The 19,531-nt window shown below is 45.1% G+C and overlaps 1 protein-coding gene across 1 annotated transcript in view; it reads left to right on the forward strand.

Annotated features, from left to right (window-relative positions):
* Positions 1-19,531, forward strand: part of MOGAT3 (monoacylglycerol O-acyltransferase 3) — a 208,405-nt gene that overhangs the window by 25,575 nt on the left and 163,299 nt on the right. Inside the window, exons 2-3 of the mRNA XM_078669298.1 lie at positions 7,384-7,480; positions 8,819-8,926. Of these exons, the coding sequence (XP_078525424.1) occupies positions 7,408-7,480; positions 8,819-8,926 (181 nt within the window). The 5' untranslated portion in view covers positions 7,384-7,407. The remainder of the gene's footprint in view (positions 1-7,383; positions 7,481-8,818; positions 8,927-19,531) is intronic.

Here is a 19,531-nt window from a genome sequence, read left to right on the forward strand (position 1 = left end):
GTGATTACGGCTGCCTGCTTCATGGGAGTGAGTGTTGTGGTGTCTACAAAGGTGTTATGTAGCTTGGCCAGCATGGGAGCTAGTTGTGGCCAGAGTGAATTGTAAAAGGCTTCCGAAAGCCCTTCCGGCCAGGAGCTTTCCCGGTATGTAGGTTTAAAATGCTGGTTATGTATTCCTCTACTGTTATAGCTTCCTTTAATATTCCTGAATATTGTGTAGTGAGGGTAGGCAGTGGAGTCGTGACCAAGTCAGTCTGTGGCATGGGTCTGAAGTATATAATGCATAGTAGTATTTTCAAAATACCTCCGCATATCCTTCTGGATGTAAGCCATTTCTACCATTTGGGTGGTAATTTGGCCATGGTACCCTCTGCTGTTTTGTCATGAGTTTGCAAGCTAATAATGTGCCCGCTTTGTCTCCCCCTGTATAGTATCCATGAATGGTGTGCAGCAATGCATATTCAATTGCATCCCAGTCTAGCACTTTTAACGGTTTCCTCAATATTGTGAGTTAGCGCTAGACCTTTCGGGAGCCAATCTTTTATGTTGACTCTGGAGGTCACTCACACTCTCCTTCAATTTCCTGATTATTTGCCATCCTGTCTGCATTAAGTTTCGCTGCAATAACGATACGCTCCCCCTTTAAGACACTTTGAGAGAGTCCCAGGGTGTAGAGATTGATAAGATAAGTTGTGTGATACAGTTGCAGCTGGACTCAATAATGTTTAGCCACTTTAGAAGCTTGTTATTCAGTCATCAATGTTTCTGTCGGGTGTGGGGCTTTAGTCCGAGTCTTATAGGGACAGAAGTACAGCAGCATGGTCAAAGAGAGCAAGAGAACCCCTATTTCGACATGCGGTACCCTTGGTACGAGCTGTGTTGTGTCTCGATAGTAATGTACTCTAGTGTATATCTGGTGTGACACCGAGAAGAATGTGTAGCCTATATTGGTAGGGTGATGGGCTCGTCAGATGTTCACCTGCCCCAGGCCCTTAAGCCATTCTCAACCTTTGTCCAAGAAGTCTTCGTTTTGCCCCACTCTTTGTGCTGAACGGTCGAGGTCAGCGTACATCACCATAGTAAGTCTCCCCCAAACCCCCCCCCCAGCCCATTTGTATCTCAGCAGCTGGAGTTCTCAAAATTTGAGACATTGCCTCCTGGAGGAAACTTTCTTGATCGTCATTATGGCATATACATTGCAAAGTGTGTGTACATGTTGCATTATTTGCATCCCCAACATCCTACCCAGGATTTCAGTGACTGGGGATAGAATTTTGCCTCTAAACCTATTGGTAAGTAACATAGCTACCCTTGTCTTGGCCAGAGGACAGGACCTGGCACATGTACCAGCATGTGCAAAGTCAGACCAGTCTATTTGAAGTAGGTGAGCTTCTTGTAAGAAGGTTATGTCGCAGCCTGAGTCTCTGAGCGTACGGAACGCAGAGCCGTGTTTCGATCGGGCATTAAGTCTGAGTATCCAGGCTAAGGAACCGAAGGTATGAGCGGAGGTGGTCTGCTAAATAGCTCCTCAGGTAGCTGTAACAGTGGTTGGATGTCTCCAGTGCGTAACAGGTATAGATTAATGCAACATGGAAGCAGCATTGTTGCGTGGTTCCCCAAATTCCAGAGTAAACATATCAACTAAAGTTAACAAACAGCCACACCCCCCAACTGTAGTAGCCCGTGTATATTGTGAGTAATGAATGCGACTATCAGGTCCATCTTTCCAGGTCAAAGTGTGTCACCCGAACAGTTTTGTTTACAGCCCTGTCCCTCTATTGTGTGATGTGTACCAGGTAGCTGACCATGTTCTCATATTGCGGGCTCAGGGTCATCCGCCTGTAGCTTGCTCAAAATCACATGCCGCTCTTTTGGCGTTTCATGATCACAAGGTTTTGCAGTCTATCTTTTCCGTATCACCCATGTCCATTTCATAACTCTCTGTGGTGGTTGCTCCACCATGGTTGGGGGTTTTCGTTGGGATTTTGTTTCCTTCAGCTCCGGGTCCTATAGAATTTCAGCAGCCTCCGTGAGGAAGCAGACCGCATGGGCCACTCCGTTCCAGGTGACCAGTGATTGGAAGAGATGAGCTCAACGATAGTTCCCTGCTGGCTTTGTAGGATGTTGGGGATTGGCTTTAGTTGTCGACAGCACTTGAGGGTGCCTTATGCTAGATCACAGTAAAAGCAGATTGTGGAACTCTGAAACTAGACAGCGTTCATTTGGCGGGCCGCTTACTTGATGGCTTCCTTCAGGTGCAGATAATGCAGACAGGATGTCTGGTGAGGCGTTTCCAGTGGTCCTAGCCCTGTTGAACCTGTGGGTCCTGTCTAGTTGTATGTCTGCTATTAATAGGTTGGAGAGAACTTGGTGGAATAGGTGTTTCACATATGTCTCAATTTTCCCACTCTCTGCTCACCAAGTCGTCCAGGTGAGCCTGCAGTGGAGGGGTTGGTCTCGCAGGTTTGCTAATTCCTGCCTATAATTGTCCATCTCTCTTGCATAACTATTTTTCCCTAAAGTGGAGACCCTTTGTCTCAGCTCTCCCTTTTCATGATGCATATTCTTTATGTCCTTCAAGGCCTCTTCCCCAAGCAGTTAGATGTCCTGGCCAAGCTTGTAAAATAGGCCCTCCATAAAAGCCCTCTCTAAGGGGGCTCTGCTTGGGATGGTGAGGATGTTTTCGGGGAAGACTCCCTACCCTCTCCCCTTTCAGGGCTCTGCTCGCGGTGTGTTTCAGTGTTCTTTGAGAAGGCATTGGTGAGCATATCCTAGAGGGTTGAGTCTATTCGAGATGTATGGCTGCCATAAGCGCAAAGTTTCCAGGCTGGGGGGGAGGGGGTGACACTGAAAGTGTTGCTGTGCCCATCATTTAGTGGTGGTAGCTTGGCCTCTTGCATAGTGGATCTAACAATGGAGGGCCTCTCTTTTGCCACCAGGGCAATTGGCAGGCTTGATGCTCTCAAGGCTCATACCGTGGCTGGGTGCAGCCGCCCCACTGGTGGCAAGCAGCCCCATTCCGGCATGTAATGGTCTACCCACTAGGGTCCCTGGCTTACACATGTGGTTTAGAACAGTGAGCCCGGTCGCTGCACTGGTATCACCAGTGCCCAGACAACAGGGAAGCTGTTGATGTCTGCCCGCTCTGTGCCTGCTGCGACACCTAGATTCCTCTCCATGTGGGGCTAGAAGGCTCCTTTGGACTGGCAAGGTCTTCTGGGGGTCTTTTGAAGTCTTTGTTTGGACATTGTAGGCAAGGAGTGGCCCTATCAAAGTGCAGCTCTCCCGTAGCTGAAGTCTTGCCCCTCTGGTGGGGCTGATAGCCACAGGCCCCTCTGCAAGGCGGGTGAGCGCAACAAACTCTGCAGGCATTTGCAGTGCTTAATTTGTAAAATATTAAGTGCCAGGGCTCTGACTAGGAGGCCACTGCAGCTTGCATTACCCATCGCCCATATCATCGCTGCCAAAACAAATACTAATCACCAATCTCGCATGTCAGATAATTTCAGGTCTACAAAGCTTAAGGAATGGCTGAGGAGGCAGGTATTAACAATGTTAATGTGTATTGTATTCCTAAACAACCGTTATTCTGTTCATCTCTAAATTAGATGAGCAGCGCCACCATGTGGTAGACTGTTCTAAGAATGGTGTTGACAATTAGGTGCCGTTGCCGAGCACCGGAAACCAATTAACTGCCGGTGCTGAGCACCGGAAAGCACCGGCCCAAATTAAGCTCTCGAACCAGCCTGCTCCACCGCCTGATCTCCTCACTACCATACCGTCCCTCTGGGTCATGCCCCAGAATCTGGGTGCCAGTCAAGGCAGTCTCCAGATGGGCCAGAGATGTCATGCTGTTCCTCTGCAGCACAACACCTGTTGGCCAGGGGGCTAGACACGGTCTGGTGGTGGCATGATGGGTGTGGTCTTTTGCAGCAGATTGTTGCAAGGGAGTCCGCTCCTTGTTTGTGAGGCCAACCAGGGCTGGCGGGTCCTATAAGCCATTATTAATCCCACCCACCTCCGGTGGGAGTAACTCTGGTGATGGGCAAGACAACGGAAAGACGAGAGGCCGGGCGAAGAAGTGCTACTACTCAATCACCATCCTGAACACGCCCCCACTTAAGGATTTATTTTTAAAATAAAAACTGCATCCTAGTGTACCCAATATGAATTGTTTCTAGATTGAAAATAAACAGAATGGTAGCTGGCACTTTTACCAAAAGCATGAACAACAAACACCACTCCAATATATTTACTGTGTAACATTATAATAGTCCACCATCATTCCTTTATTCACTAAACTAATCAAGAGGAAAACCTAACTTGAGTTTCAATGGTTCACACCAGTATACCTATTTTAACAATAAGGATTTATGTTCAATATACTAGCCTGCGGTTCTCATTGTGTGCTTTTAGTTGGACTGATGAGAGCAGCAATTGAAGGCTACATTGCTTTCAGTTAGCCAGCAGCTAAAGAGGGTTATTCTAGTCTGCCCAGACTGTGCCCTCTGTGTACAAAGCCACTCTTTCCAGATTCACTTCCTGTGTTTACCTTATTTAATAGTATTTATTTGGTCATTGTTGAATCTTTCAGAAGAAACAAATAGCAGAAAGTGGAATTATGCCCTTTTACTTTTTTTTCATTATGCCAGACTGTATTCTTTTGAACAATAACAATAAAGGAGACACCGTTTTAGCTTTCCATGAAGCCTTCTTCACAACTTAATAACAATTATTTTAAATCGACAATCAGCTCAGATTAAATTCCCTGAATATATTCTACCAGGCTTGATTATACGTGGCAAAGGAAAATGACATAAAAGAAATGTGGATTCTACATTCACCACAAGCTTTCACTCTTAAATGATTAACATATGTCAGCTAAAAGGCTGATAAATAAAAGAGAAAAAACATATAACAGAGCTGGCCTCTGTACTAGCATATCCACTTGGAATTAGGTTTCTCGATAGCTTAACAGACGGAGAAGCTCTCTACCTCCCTAGCTACACAGAGGTTGTACAACTTCATGAAGTGAGCCAGCCTGAGAGAGAGGAGGCACAGGGGATCTGTCCTCTCAGGTGCCTGAAGGACAGGTACACAACCACGGCCCAGTTGCCTTAAACTCTACCTTTGTCCACCTTGTCACGGGTTGTGGTTGGGTCGGTAAACTTGCTGATCCTAGCCTAGCCTACGCCAAGATGTGCAAAGGTTGGGTCAGATACTGGGTAGGACCATGTCACACCTGATGGTTATTATGGATGGTACAGCTCCAAACTGAACTAAAATTTTCAGCCGAGGCCTTTCAGTGCTTTTTGTGTTTCTGTTTGGATCTTGCTTGCTGCCCAAGCCATATCCCCACATGTGCATATTCAATATCCCTTTTAATGTCTTTGATTAATAGTGGAATGTTAAGTGAATTTCCTACTGGAGATAGCTGTGACATTGTTCCCTATTAAATAATACAAGCATCTGTCCAAGAAAAATTACACCCTTCCCAAACCCCTTGAAACGGGCAAACTATGTAGTATCCAAAAGAGACAACGCTTTCAACTGATGTTAATGACAGGCACAGAGTTTCATGGATCTGAAACAGTAGGAAGCATATAATCTGTAAAGAGAAGGGATTTATTGCAAACATTTTCAACCATCACCCCATCATTTCATCATGATGTCTAAATAGAAAAGCCAAAGATTCAGTACGAAAATTTAAAGGCTAGAATGGACAATCATGATTTGCATCTTAATCCACTGAAGAGTGTCTTACAGCATCCCTGTAGAAACAACCTTGATTCCAGAAACAAATGAGTCTACCAAACCAAAACTTACTAAGGATTGAAAAAGGAAGTTCTACTTCATATAATCAAATGTTTTCTTCTGCATTTATATCAAGTATCACTCTTGAGATGTTCTGTTTTTCTAGCTGGATGGATTAAATCTAACCACACTCTTGTTTTATCTAAATCCCACCCTGCATCCAATAGAAACCCACCTCCTTTGTGTTAGTTAAACAATTTCAAATTCACTCCAGCCCTAAAGCCCAAACCTTAGAAACTATTTTAAGGTTGGACTGAATCATTGAAATTGAACTATTTTGGTGATTGTTTTGCGAATCTGACCCTATTTCAAAATTTATTTTATAGCAGATTCTTTTATTCGGCTGTCAAATATATGTTTTAAAGTCTTAACTGAAAATCTGCAAGATTAAACTGTCTGACCAAAACATTTTTTAACACTGCGGGAATCTCATCAGGCAATGGCGCTTTGACATTGGACACCCAGGCACCAAAGCTGCATTTCACTTTCTAGTATCACCGCACCATCACTACATACCTCGGGCAATGGATACTGTCAAAAAAGATCTTAACATCAGTCAAGATCCTAAATCTCCCAACATGAATATTGTGGTAAAATTAACAGAAATTACCACTTATTCTCCACTACTGAGTGGTAGTGAATCCACCATCATATTTTTTTGTGTTCAAGAAAGTTTTACTAGTTTTCCATTACAGAAAGTAAATACTTGTGTACACTTGTTATATGGTAACATAGAGTCGACACATTGAAGTACACAATGGTGTTAAGGGGAGAGGATGTGGCCTAACAGCCAGGGCGGTTGGCCTTAAAGCTGGGGAACCGGGTTTGATTCTCGCAGGGACGCTCAACATCCTGTGTTTCTGAGCAGTTTACTTAATCTCCCCCTGTCTAGCAAAACATGAATGTGTCCTTGTGTAATGTAATTGGTGTTCATATAAAGCAGCTCTGATACCGTTGGGTCTAGTTCGTGCTATATAGAACTCCAAAAAAATAAAGGATTTAGTTGATTTACTTCTCCGAGGAGAAAGAGATCCATCATCTTCCTTGATACCAAAACTATTTTTTGCCATCCTTCTCTTTCTCAATCTGTAGGCCAGTGCCCTTGAAGATGGGTTCTCTGAATCCCAGGGTATCTGATTTGAACAAAGCCAATTCTGATTTAAATGTTTAAAACTAGTTAACCTCCTACTTCAATAGTTAGATCTCTCTCCAAAGTTCTGATTGTCTCCTTGATGAAGTATTTTCAAAGTCTTTTATCATGTGCTTAAGAACCTCAGACTGATTTTGCTCATTTTCTTTTCTTATAGAAGCACCTTTTAATCGTTTCCATGATCAAAGTCTTTAAATGTTTATCATACACTCTCTGAGATAGAGACAGTCCTATGTTATAGAAAACAATCTCCCCAATATCTTCTCTAGTGCCTCAAGTAGGGCTTTTTACTTCAGCAAATAATTATCAAGGCTCTCCCTGCCACATTACTGAAAATCATACACAAAGACCACCAGTTCTTGCCATACTGTTCATATTACTGATTTTGTAATTGATGCTGTGGTTTCCTTTATACACCAGGCTTCCCTCCAGTGCAAGGCAAGCATGAACGAGACAACGAGGAAACACCTGGAATCCCTCTGCCTCTTCCAGTGGGTGCTGACCTACCTCTTCATGGGTGAGTGGCTGGTGCTCTTGCTTGTCTTTATTAAAGCGGTAGCCCCAAAGAGATCCGCTGAGCATTGATTACACTGTTTGGTTGTATGACAGAGGCACGCATGACTAAACCACACATGCCTCTACCACGCAGCCCGAACCACGAATGCGTCTTAACCAAGCATTCCTTTACCACCCAAATTCATAGTAAATCATGAATGGTAAGGGGGTATGTGTGGTTAAGTTTGCCACTACCCCACCACCCGCCCTAAGCCCTAAAATTCTAACCTCCTACATCACCCTCGCCCTGAGGCCTAAAACTAGCCCTACCCTTAAAACTACCCCTCCCCCCAGCCTAAAACCCTGCCTCCTACAGTAAACTACTCTGACCTGAGCCCTAAAACGTACCTAGCACTGTCCATTAAAGTACTCAACCCATTCCACTGCCTAGAGCCGTAAAACCGCCCCACTTCCAAAATCCTTCACCAAAACCAGCCCAGCCCTTAAAACTACCCTACCCCCTCCCCACGCCCTGAGCTCCAAAAATCTGCCCCCTTCCCAAAAGTACCCTGTCCATGCTGAGCCCTAAAAGGGACTCCCCCCAACCGAGCCCCAGCGCCACTTACCTGTCCACCTTCCGAGCTTCCTGGGCTGACTCTTCCTCTTCTTTTCCTTCCTGCCCAAACTGAACACTAGACCAATATATGCTTTGACTACGCATATATGTGGTAAAGGCAAACCCGTTGTTCAGGCAAGCGTGGTAGTGCTTGCGTTGTTCCAGCACGCCTGGCTCTGCCCGTGTTGTTCCGGCCGAGCCCCCATATTTATAGACCACACTGTCATGTAAATTCCATAAGTATATGTCTTGTCTTCATGGCCACACCTGTATACCTTTGTTAGAGCTAATGCCCTATTGTCTCATGGTATATACTTAGTCTCTCTGGTCAGTGAATGAGGTGTGTGCCCTGTACCCATCACACCTCCACTTGATAGACCAAGGTATTGATCTAGTTAGTTATTTGATGCATACAACATTCACTACTTTCCACTTTGAGACCAGATTTTAAACCCATTTCTAATTTTCTAGATTGAGAACTGACTACTGGTTAGTTCTGGAGTTTAGATTCCAACCCAGGGATCTACAGAGTGCAATCTAAAAGTCAGGTTTACCGATGGGTATTTCACAATTTATGTCTGTATCAATATTTACCAGAATCAGAACCTTTGCCTGACAGTCTTGCACTGGTCATCCACACGCAGCGGAGGCACTGGGAGAGCCCTGGACAATCTGCCCATTCTTCTCTCTGATTTGTTGAGTGCGTGCAGGTATTAATCCTCCTGACCTTGTTCCTCCTTGCAGGGATCTTCTGGATAACAGTGCTGTTCTACCTCATGTTTACTTCCCTGTGGCTCATCCCAGTCCTGTACTTCATATGGGTGTTTATCGACAGGGACACCCCAGAGCGAGGTAAGTGAAGCAACACATTACTCCATGAAGGACACTGAAGCCTCTATTTGCGAGATGGCGGTAATTCTGGAAGTTCATTGGAACTGGGATTAACATACATCTGGTTCCAATGTCACTATAGCTGCAGCTGTGCATATTTACTTACACAAGGCCATACACACAACTGCATTGGTCAAAATATGGTTCTAGTATATTTTAGCAAGCATTGACACCAGGTCATAAAATGCTGATAAGCACTAGGACCTTGACTTCATTGTCATGTTGCTTTGCCAATTCTATTGTTTGTAGTTAGTGAGGTTTTCCTCCGTGGCATTTCCAAAATAAGTATGACACGTGTGTTAATAGCACTGCAGTATTTACTGCATGTTCTACAGCATGTTTTTGTGCACTTTTTACAACGGTCATTGTGGCAGTGCTTAAGGATATCACCTTACCCTTTAAATGTGGGAAATGTAAATGAGTGTCGAAGAATGGGATCAGAACGCCAAACATGTATCTTCTCCTGTGTGCTTACATTGCAAACTCACATTTTGTAATGCAGTTTCAGCAAAATGCCTCCATATATGTGTTAAGGTAAAAATATTCGGGATAGAATATGGGAGTGGTGTACTTTTAGCACCTCCGTAACCCCCACCACTTTCCAAGCGGTGATGGCTCTCTTAATCAATCTAGCATGTGAAATTTAATCTGTCTATTCCTTAAACACATTGTCCCAAACATTGAGTTATACCAGAACACCACAACGAAATTCTCTTCTTCCTACTCTCCACCTCTTTGGTGCCTGCAAATTTAAGGTATCGAATTTATGCAAGGCCTTATAGGCGTCAGAGTTGTGAAGTTATTTATTCACAACTTTGCACATTTTTAAAAAGCTTCACTAGCTTTTCAAAGCGCAAAGCTTGCAAAACTATATTAAAAAAATAAAGGGGGTAAAGAATTCTGCTCTGCCGGTGGAGTTTGCGAAGTTTTTCCCTGAACGCGGAGTCCGGAAAAAATCCACAATGTGATGCGGGGTAGAGTTTTTTCTCTCAAGTGGCTCAACAACGTTAAGTTGGCGAGTGCTTGCAAGAGAAAATCGCACATTAGAACTCCTCCCAGCGAGATTTCTCAAAATTGGGCAGTTGCGGAAGGTTGAGACCGCTCGCATTGAGATATCTGCTGCACACGTTGCGGAAGCTGCCGCTCGAGTAGAATGTCTACTCGAGCAGCAGAAAGCAGCAGAAGCGCCATGTTACTTGAATGAAAACTTGCTGCCTTTATAATCTTTTTAACAATCCTTGATATGATAAGTCTGCAAACGGCAATCGATTAAGAAACAAGTAGGGTCTTCCTCCGGTAGCTGGGCATGTTGACTGAACCAACAACTAGGACCCACTGTGCTAGACTGGAGAGGGAGACCGGGTCATTTTTTTATAATAAACAAATTCCAAGCAGTTGGGTCCCAGAACAAACTTGAACATTCTGCCCATTCTACACCACTTCATGGTAGAAAGGGCTCAACAGCCGCTCTTCCAGATGCAGAAAGATTGCACTGGTCTGGACATGTGCCACTCATATGAGCCTGGTTATGTTACATGTGGTATTTACAGAGTGGACATTTACCAGAGAACCACTGCATCACCAGGACAAGAAAAAGAGAGGCTGACAAGACTTAAGGAAATAAGATTGAAAACAAGACCTAAAAAGTTGGAAATTAAACTTCCTATGGAAGACAGTGAGCATGATCAAAGAGTAGAGTTCTTTAGTGGACGCCACTTTAAAGGATCTGTCTCCAAAATAGACCAAGTTGTTCCTGGGAATCTGCAGCAACCACTGACGTAAAGAGTGAAGGGGTTGCTGTGGGAAATGGAACTGGAACTTCGAGACCAAAAGTTAAGGTGAGCAATGGTGGATCCCCTTGTGTACAAGCAACAAGGATTCAAACAGTACACACTACTCAAGGATCGAGCGGAGGGTCCTCAAGATTGCAGCAATATGGTCCCTTCACTTGTTTCCAGGCAAAAGGCGAGCTGCAGCCTTTTGGACCAGTTGAGGGAGTCTAATGGTCTGGTGAAGACATCCAGAGAAGATGGAATTCCATAGCCAAGGTGAGCCCCAATCAAGGCTGCGACTACCAGCTTATGATACTCTGGGGTAATGAATGGGAGGATTTTCTCAGCCGCTTTTTATGCCAGTAAAATGAATGGGCCAGTTTCGAAGTTTGACTTTGCAGGGAGAGAATAGAATCTGTAAAGATTTCTACATTTCTGACCACAGGAGTCGATGAAAAATGGAGTCTTATCCCTACTTGAAGCCTGAACACATTTATTAAAATAACAATGAATAGTTTGAGTAATGGAACAGGACAAGAGGTTCTCCGGGTGCGCACTGAGCATAAATGCTAAAGTACATATGCATGTAGAACAAATTTATACGTTTTTCATACAAAGGCACCAATGGAGATCACATGGCTTAAAATAATACCACAAAACTGTTGAGGGTGCATTCGGGTCCCATAACACAGAGAACATTTGACCCTCTTAAAAAATACAAACTTCCAAGGGCTTACCAAGCTATTTGAGAATTTGTGCTTACTAATGCGAGAATTGAAATTGAGGTTTAGTACGTCAGAAGTGGTACAGTTTGGTACCACGGTTAGCATACACAAACAAAATGGCAGCAATGACCACTGTAGCAATAAGGCAAATCAGGACCTTTTGACATTTCTTCCTTTTTCACAATCATTTGTAGATCTAGGAACCATTCAATGGACATAAGCCAACCTACTTTATGGGTTACTTCATCTTCAAGATATTTCAATAATTCATATTAAGAAGTGCTATCAAAACCATCATCGCCCTTGCACAAAGTACGGGAAAGCAGGGACAAGCTTAATTGTTGATATGCAATGAATGATTCACATACAGACTTTTATAAATAAGTATAATATCAAATGTAGTGTGAAAATAGCTAAGATTATCTGTTTTCTTAATCCCAACTCCTTGCCTCCCAAAATGCATTCTTTAACCAGGACCAATTACTCAACCCATCCAGATTAAATCCATCATTAACATTGTTTTTTTTTGTGTTTTTTTTTAAAAACCTTTATTGTGCACGAAAAAAGAACAAATACGGGCCCACAACCGTCAGGCCGGCCACGATACTTTTAAAGCACAAGTGAAAGCAATACATTTCCTCAGCGGCAGCGGATGACATAGCAACAAGCAATGGACGGTACACTGAATAAAACATGTCACCGAGGAAAAGGAGCGTGTAAGGTTAATTTTAAAGGCTTCCCCCCCCCCCCCCCGAACTAAACAGAAATCAGTGAAGAATAAGAAATAAGGAGAACTGAGTCCATACATTAGTATCACAGCATGGGCAGGCGGCATCACCACTGGAAACAACAACGGAAGTGAAGACCTCGGGCAACATGGCGGTACAAAGTAAAACAACAAAATAATCAGCAAGCATGTACGCACCACATACAGCGCCACCCCCTCCCCACCAACCCCTATCGCGGACCCAGAACAGAAACAGGTTAAGAAAGCGCAGAGAATAGTAAAAATAAGGCCCATAGAAACTAAATGAAGAAAAATAAATCCCTCCCCCCACCCTACACCAATGCGGAGGCTACGGCCTACCCCCCCCCCCGGCAGAGTGTCTGTCGCCCATTAAAGAACCCGAAATACAGACCAAGAAAAAGAAAGGAAAGAAAAATGGAAGAAAAAGGCAAAGAAAAACCCCTCACACTTGAAATATAGGGAGTAAGAAAAGAACAAACCAATCCACTACTCCCAGAAAAAGGAAGGTGGGGAGGAGCCCACCCAATATCAGATCTCCCGGACTCCCCAGCCATATATAACCGCTACCCCGTGCAGAACAGTAGACGCGGAGGACATAGAACCAAAAGAGTGTCAGAATCAGTCACATCCAGATCCCGGGGCCAGCACAGAATCCGCCACCCCATCAGCAAAAGTAAAGAACAGGGCATAGCAAGTACAATCGGAAGTGGGGAAAATCAGCACATTCAACGCAATCAACATAGCAAAATGCGGTGCAGTCCGGGTCCCCGCCCGCCGAGTTAGCAAAACAACCGGGGAAAACACCCACAGCCCTGGCCTGAACGAAAAAAAACCTCCAGGCATGGCCAGCACTGAGAAGAGGGCCAAGTCTATATGTTCCCAGGTCACCCCAGCCACAAGTAAATCGTCCACCCCGAACACCACAGTACAGCAATAAGCACAGAAGAGAGTGGGGAAAGTCAGCTCGCAGAACAGCAACACACAATAAAGAAGCGCCCCTTCTCAAGTCCCCACCCGCCAACCAAGCACATGTCCGTAGAGAAAAATGCCCCCAGCCCTTGCCAGTGCGCAAACGTGTCCCAGAACATGGCTCCCCCAGCGGGCCCGCCCCAACTAAAACAAAGAGACAAAATGGCCGCACTCGAGAAAAAGGAGAAGTCCCAAGACAAGATGGACGTCGCCATTCCCAAACAGCGCCATCAAACAAAAGGAGCTGCGTATTCAAAGAGGCAGTGCGTTGCAAAGCACAAGTTATCGACGTCGTTACTGAATAGGCGCAGTCAGCCAGGATAAACAGTTGTTGTATCAGTGGCTCTATGAATGCAGAGGGTGAGGCTATGGGCTGCATGAGGGCGAAAGACATTGCAGCATGGCCGGGGTAGTCAGATCGCAGTTCACAAAACCTCCCACCCTGGACACATCAGTACAATAGCAAATAGCAACACTAACACGGGTGGAAAAAGTCATCACGCAGTGTGCGCCCGAAACACATACAAAACAGTCCCAATCCCGTCCCCGCCAGCCAGTTAATCGATAGTAAAGAAAGGCAGCCTAGCCCTGACCCAACCGTGGATGCAACCCTGAATACACTCCCCTAGGGAAGCCCATCCCCTCGGACACAAAGAGACAATATGGCCGCATTGAAGAAGGAGATGAATCAGGCGCGCAAAATGGCCGTCTACAATCACCATAAAGTCCCTTGTCCACCATGTAAAGTTCCACCAGGGCATCCGGAGAACATAGGCTCAGCAGGGGAAAGAGCGAAGGCCACAAGGAAAGAGCCATCGAGGGGGCCAGAGGCTGCGAAGCCGGTTCCCAAGTCAATAGCGATTGTGAAGGCAACAATGAGTCAGACCCCGGAGGAAGGGGAAACAAAGTAACACAGGCAGGTCGGGCAGACGGCCGGCCGCGGGCGCCTGTAGAGTCAGTAGCAGGCACATCATCAATGTAGGCACGAAGAAACACTGTAGCCCCAGAGAGCGGTAAAGGCAAGTCCAAGCCGTGCTGGGAACCAACATTGTGCTCCTGTCCCAGATCGGACACCATTTTGTCAATTTTCTCACCCAATACGTGGAAACCATTACGCATCGCCAATCGGAGTTCACACAGGGCGGCCAGAATGGACCCACATGACGGTGATGGCTGCAGCCCCCCTGTCTCAGTACCCCAAGAAGGTGCAGGCGAGCTGATCCACAGCGCAGGCAGGGTGGCACAGTCCACGGGCAGGGATGGGCGATCTTCCCCATGCCACGCGTCCCCAGACAAAGCCATGGTGCCGACAATCCTGTGTATTAGCCGGGGCAGGTGCGGCACGAAACAGCGCCAGTCCAAATCTCCGATGCCACCAGGGTCGAGTGCAATCGAGCGCCCGTCACTTAGAGCCGCCTCGCATCAGGCTGAACGCTGGGACAAAGAAGCAGGCAATCCACGTCGGACAGGGATGGCCGAGTGATCTATGCCGCGCACATACAGCTCCAAACAAAGACTCCGCACCTTTGAAGCGTCTCATCCCAGCCAGCACATCGTAGGCTCAGCTTGCGATAGATCGAGGCAGACAGTATAGTCAGGACCGCGACCCGCGAGAACGGCACCCTTTCCAAGTCCTCGGCGCTACGCGGGCAGCCCGGCCGCCACCAAGCCTCCGAGGTCCGGTGATGGGCGGCAGTGTAGGCGAGGGTCCAGGGCCGGGGACAACCCCGCAAATATCTCCGGCCGCCGGGCAGGCTGAGATCTCGGGGAAACACGAAAAGAGTCAGCACATCATTCCGAACGTGCCACCGCCAAAATCCATCAGGAGAGAAAGCAGGATGTCGGTGCGGGGCTCAATGGCCGGTGGAGCCGGGAGCTTACACGTCTGCTCCGGTCGCCATCTTGGCTCCTCCCCATCATTAACATTGTTAAGTTCCATATAGCCATTAAAAATGTGTCAATCTGGTTATCTATACTCAGTGATTAGTTTGGTATGCAAGAACATCACTCTGTACCTACCATGGCGCAGACTCCGCCACTGCAGCCAGGACACAATCAAGAGGCATTCTGTTCTGTAAAATAACAGTTCCCTGGGCTTCTAATGGATCCAAAATGAGCTCAAAAGATGTTGCAGTATAATTTGAGTCTTCTAATCCTTTATAGTGTGAACTTTGTGAATAATTGGTGCAGTCCCATGTGTAGAAAATGGGATGGGAAATAAGTGACTACCACACAATAAGCCAAACTGCTGAGCTTACAATGAAAAAGGACCAGCTAGATACATTGGAGACCTTCCAACTACTGAGGTTGGAGGTGATATCAGTGGGACTGAGTGGCAACATCTTGAAGTGGGCGTCATTGGGAAGGTGCAGCAGCTCAAACACCTCCTCAATCTCACATATTTTAGCAATCCAATGATAAAAAATGGGATGCATAGAAGCCTGAGACACTGGTGCATCAGGTTCAGTCCAGCTGGGCTCTCATGTTTGGTGGTTCGCTTAGAGTGGCTTGAAAAGGGCCATACCTCCAAGGCTGGAGGGCAGACTTTTACCCTCCAGACAGACACCTATGTGGACCTAATCACCAGGCTACATGTTTTGGTGGGATTCGTTCGGGGAAATAGGAAGGGCAGCTCAAACCTTAGAACATAAGCTTTAGAGGCAGTAAATGAGTTGTTTGCAGTTTTGGAGTACTAACTCATCATTCACATCCAGATCAAGTATGGCTAGGGCACTTGGGATTAGATGGAAGTAACACTAGATACCCCTTTACCTGAGGCCTGAGTTTAGTTCTCTGAGTAAAAATGGCTCAAATTGCCTAGAGTTCCAACAGTGGCACATCAGCCATCTAAAACCAGCATCAGAAAATATTTTCACTACCCTATTTTTCAATATGTCATCAACGCATTCAACCTTCCCTGATGACTCAGGGTGGTATGCACAGTGGAAGTATCGCTTGATCCTCAAGTTTTGTACAATTCGTGAACTATTAAGAACACAAAGTAAGAGCCCTTCACACTCGATAGACAAAGGGAGGCCCAAACCTAGGTTGAAATCTCAGATTAACCTTTTTGCTACTGAGATAGCATCAGCCTGTTAATAAAAGCATGCCTCAATGCAGCCAGTAAACAATGTTACTAAGATTTAGGAATAAGTACTACATTTAGACATTTGGATATAATCCATCTACAGATGGATGAAAAGCCTCCATGGAGGTTGGTGGGCTGCGGGTGTGGTTTTAATCCCTCTCCCAATACTATAGACTTGGAAGATGGCACAGGAGTTACAATATTGCTGGGTACCAGAAGGGAAGAATGGAGCAAACCAATGCCTACTTGCAGCATAGATCATGCCATCATGGGCTCTGCCATGGTGCAACCCAGTGTGGCTCAGGCGGAAAAAATCCAGGTCAACTACTCTCCAGTGCTGTCTTTCCACTTTCTATCAGGGTCCTTTTTACAGTTTTTCTTTATCCTCGCCTGTTTCTCCATCTCCGAGACACATTGCTACACTTCCGATAAATGTTTTAGGGTAGACATAAGGCATTCATCAGTTTGAGAGAGGTACATAGTCCCTTCAGAACTCTCAGACAATGCAATCTTGGTAGCAGTTTGATCAGAAAAAGTATTTATCCCCAGAAACAATGCCTGAGAGGACTGGTGTGCTGGATTTTTAGCAGTAGCAATTGTGGAAGTTGACAAGAGTGCAACAAGTGATCCTTTAACATGGGTATCATTCTAAATTGTGCCTCTCGCAAAAATGAGGAAACCCCAATACACCCAGAGGAGCACACAACCATGGGCCTATCTTAAAGCACACTAAGGCTCTGTAAATATGGTAGAAATTTTCTGAGCTGCATGAATACAAGCATGTGTGAGGGTGATCCATTTAGCAACGTGAGCGGAGCGTATCTAAAGGAAACATTGACTCTCAACTACTTCAGACAGGATACAGATAGCTCATCTGGCCACCCCAAGGTGATATATGAGAAAGTGGCCATTGAAAACAATGGGGTACACCCAATAAGTCAAGGGACCTGGGTAATAGTATATAAAAGAAGTGGTCCTAGACAAAAGTTCCAACAGTCAATTGATGTAAGTCTTAATTTTTCAACAGACAGATTGAATCTGATACCAAAAGGAGATGTATTACTTGCATATAGTGCTATAAATGCAATGTAACCAACACAACAAAGAAAAACATTTGTATCGCAATTTTATTTACACATTCATAAAATGAATAGAGAATAGAAAAGGGGTGCTCAAGTGATAAGGAAAGGAAACTCAAGACACAAAATTTACAATAAGTCTATACAACATAAAGGCAATTTGAATTGCACAAGCAAAGCCTATCCATACAATTCTATGTACATTATTTCACAAGAGGGAGGGGAATACTGGTAAAGGCTTTGTTTAAAAATTATAAAGGGGGGCGTAGTCGTCGACGTTTCGACCCTGGCACAATACGGGAAATTCACGACCTCTGCTACGGGTCTTCTTCAGGACGTGAAGAGGGGGAGGGGGGGGAGGAAGGGAGCACCACACGTATTTTATTGAGGTGTGTCAGGCCAGATCCTGTTGGTGGGCCACCTCTGACTGGTGAGTCCGTAGTGTTTCAATCAGAAGAGAAGTTATGGTTGGATAGCGCGATGAAACGATCCTTGGCAGATGACACGATCGACATAAAGCTGTTTGTTCAAGGAGGGAGCACTGTTTTGAGGACCTTGTGTCTGGTCGTTAGATATTTAATATTTCCTCCGGGGAGTTCTTTAAGACACGAAAAACACTCCAGCCGAGTCAGTTTGCAGGGAGTTCAAGGCACGTCCCGTCTCTCACTGAGTGGAAACGACTACGCCCCCCTTTATAATTTTTAAACAAAGCCTTTACCAGTATTCCCCTCCCTCTTGTGAAATAATGTACATAGAATTGTATGGATAGGCTTTGCTTGTGCAATTCAAATTGCCTTTATGTTGTATAGACTTATTGTAAATTTTGTGTCTTGAGTTTCCTTTCCTTATCACTTGAGCACCCCTTTTCTATTCTCTCTTCATTTTATGAATGTGTAAATAAAATTGCGATACAAATGTTTTTCTTTGTTGTGTTGGTTACATTGCATTTATAGCACTATATGCAAGTAATACATCTCCTTTTGGTATCAGATTCAATCTGTCTGTTGAAAAATTAAGACTTACATCAATTGACTGTTGGAACTTTTGTCTAGGACCACTTTCTTTTATATGAGAAAGTGGCAGCAAAATAATTTTGCACCATAAGAGTTGTCCGCCAGCCTTGTTTCGCAACTCATCATATGGCAAGATTGGGCAGAAGGGTATAAATAGGTAAAAGGATAAGACTAAACGCTCCTTCCTCTCAATTGTCCACTTTGCGTTCGAAATCTCCCTATCACAGACAGTCAGGATTTGCAGAGGGTTTTGGTGTAGCTGGATCTGCTCCATTCTTTCATTCATTCATTCATCTTCTAGAGGATTGTGTTGGGGATTTTAGACACTCCTCTACCTCTGGCCCTTTTTTGCACCTTTTTTTAAGCTTTTTGCTTTATACCGTACTTGTATCTCCTAGTTTTTTTTTTTTTTTTTTTTAGTTTTTTTTTATATTCTTCTATAGCGCCTGAATAGACCCCTGAAGGGGTATCTCCGCGCTTTGCCAGTAAGAATATCCTCGGATGATTTATGGTAAGATAGAATGGTACATATTAACAGAGGGGGCTCAGTTGCTGGGGAAAAGGTGTGTTTTTAAAACCTTTCGGAAGGTCAGGTGACTGGTAAGTGATCTCATCTCCAGAGGTAAAGAGTTCCAAAGCTTTGGTCCCAGATGGGCTAGTGCTCGCCCTCCTTGTCTGGACTTTTTTATTCTGGGCACCTGCAGAAACTGCTGGTTGCCTGAGCGCAGGGTTCGTCCAGGGGCATATGGCTGGAAGATTTTGGCTAGATATTTTGGACCTTCGCCTATCACACTTTTGTGGATAGTGCACAGGGTCTTAAACTGCACTCGCTTCCGTATTGGTAACCAGTGGAGCCTGGTCAGCAGCGGGAGAGAGGGAGTCCTGGGGGGAGCATTAAGGATTACCCTTGCTGCTGTGTTTTGGATCACCTGTAACTTTTTAAACTGCCCTTCATTTGCTCCTAATAGAAGGCCGTTGCAGTAATCCACTCTGCTGATTAATAATGCCTGCACAAGTGTTTTCCTATGGCAGTCTGGCAGATAGGGAAACACTCTTCTTAGCATTCCAATGGCTCGGAAACAGGTGCTAGCCACCTGATTTACGTGGTCCTTGAAAGTGAGTGTCTGATCCAAAAGCACTCCAAGATTTTTCACCGTGCTTTTAGGGCTAGG

The sequence above is a fragment of the Lissotriton helveticus genome, chromosome 12 (genome assembly GCF_964261635.1).
Source record: "Lissotriton helveticus chromosome 12, aLisHel1.1, whole genome shotgun sequence".
NCBI classification, from domain to species: Eukaryota; Metazoa; Chordata; class Amphibia; order Caudata; family Salamandridae; genus Lissotriton; species Lissotriton helveticus.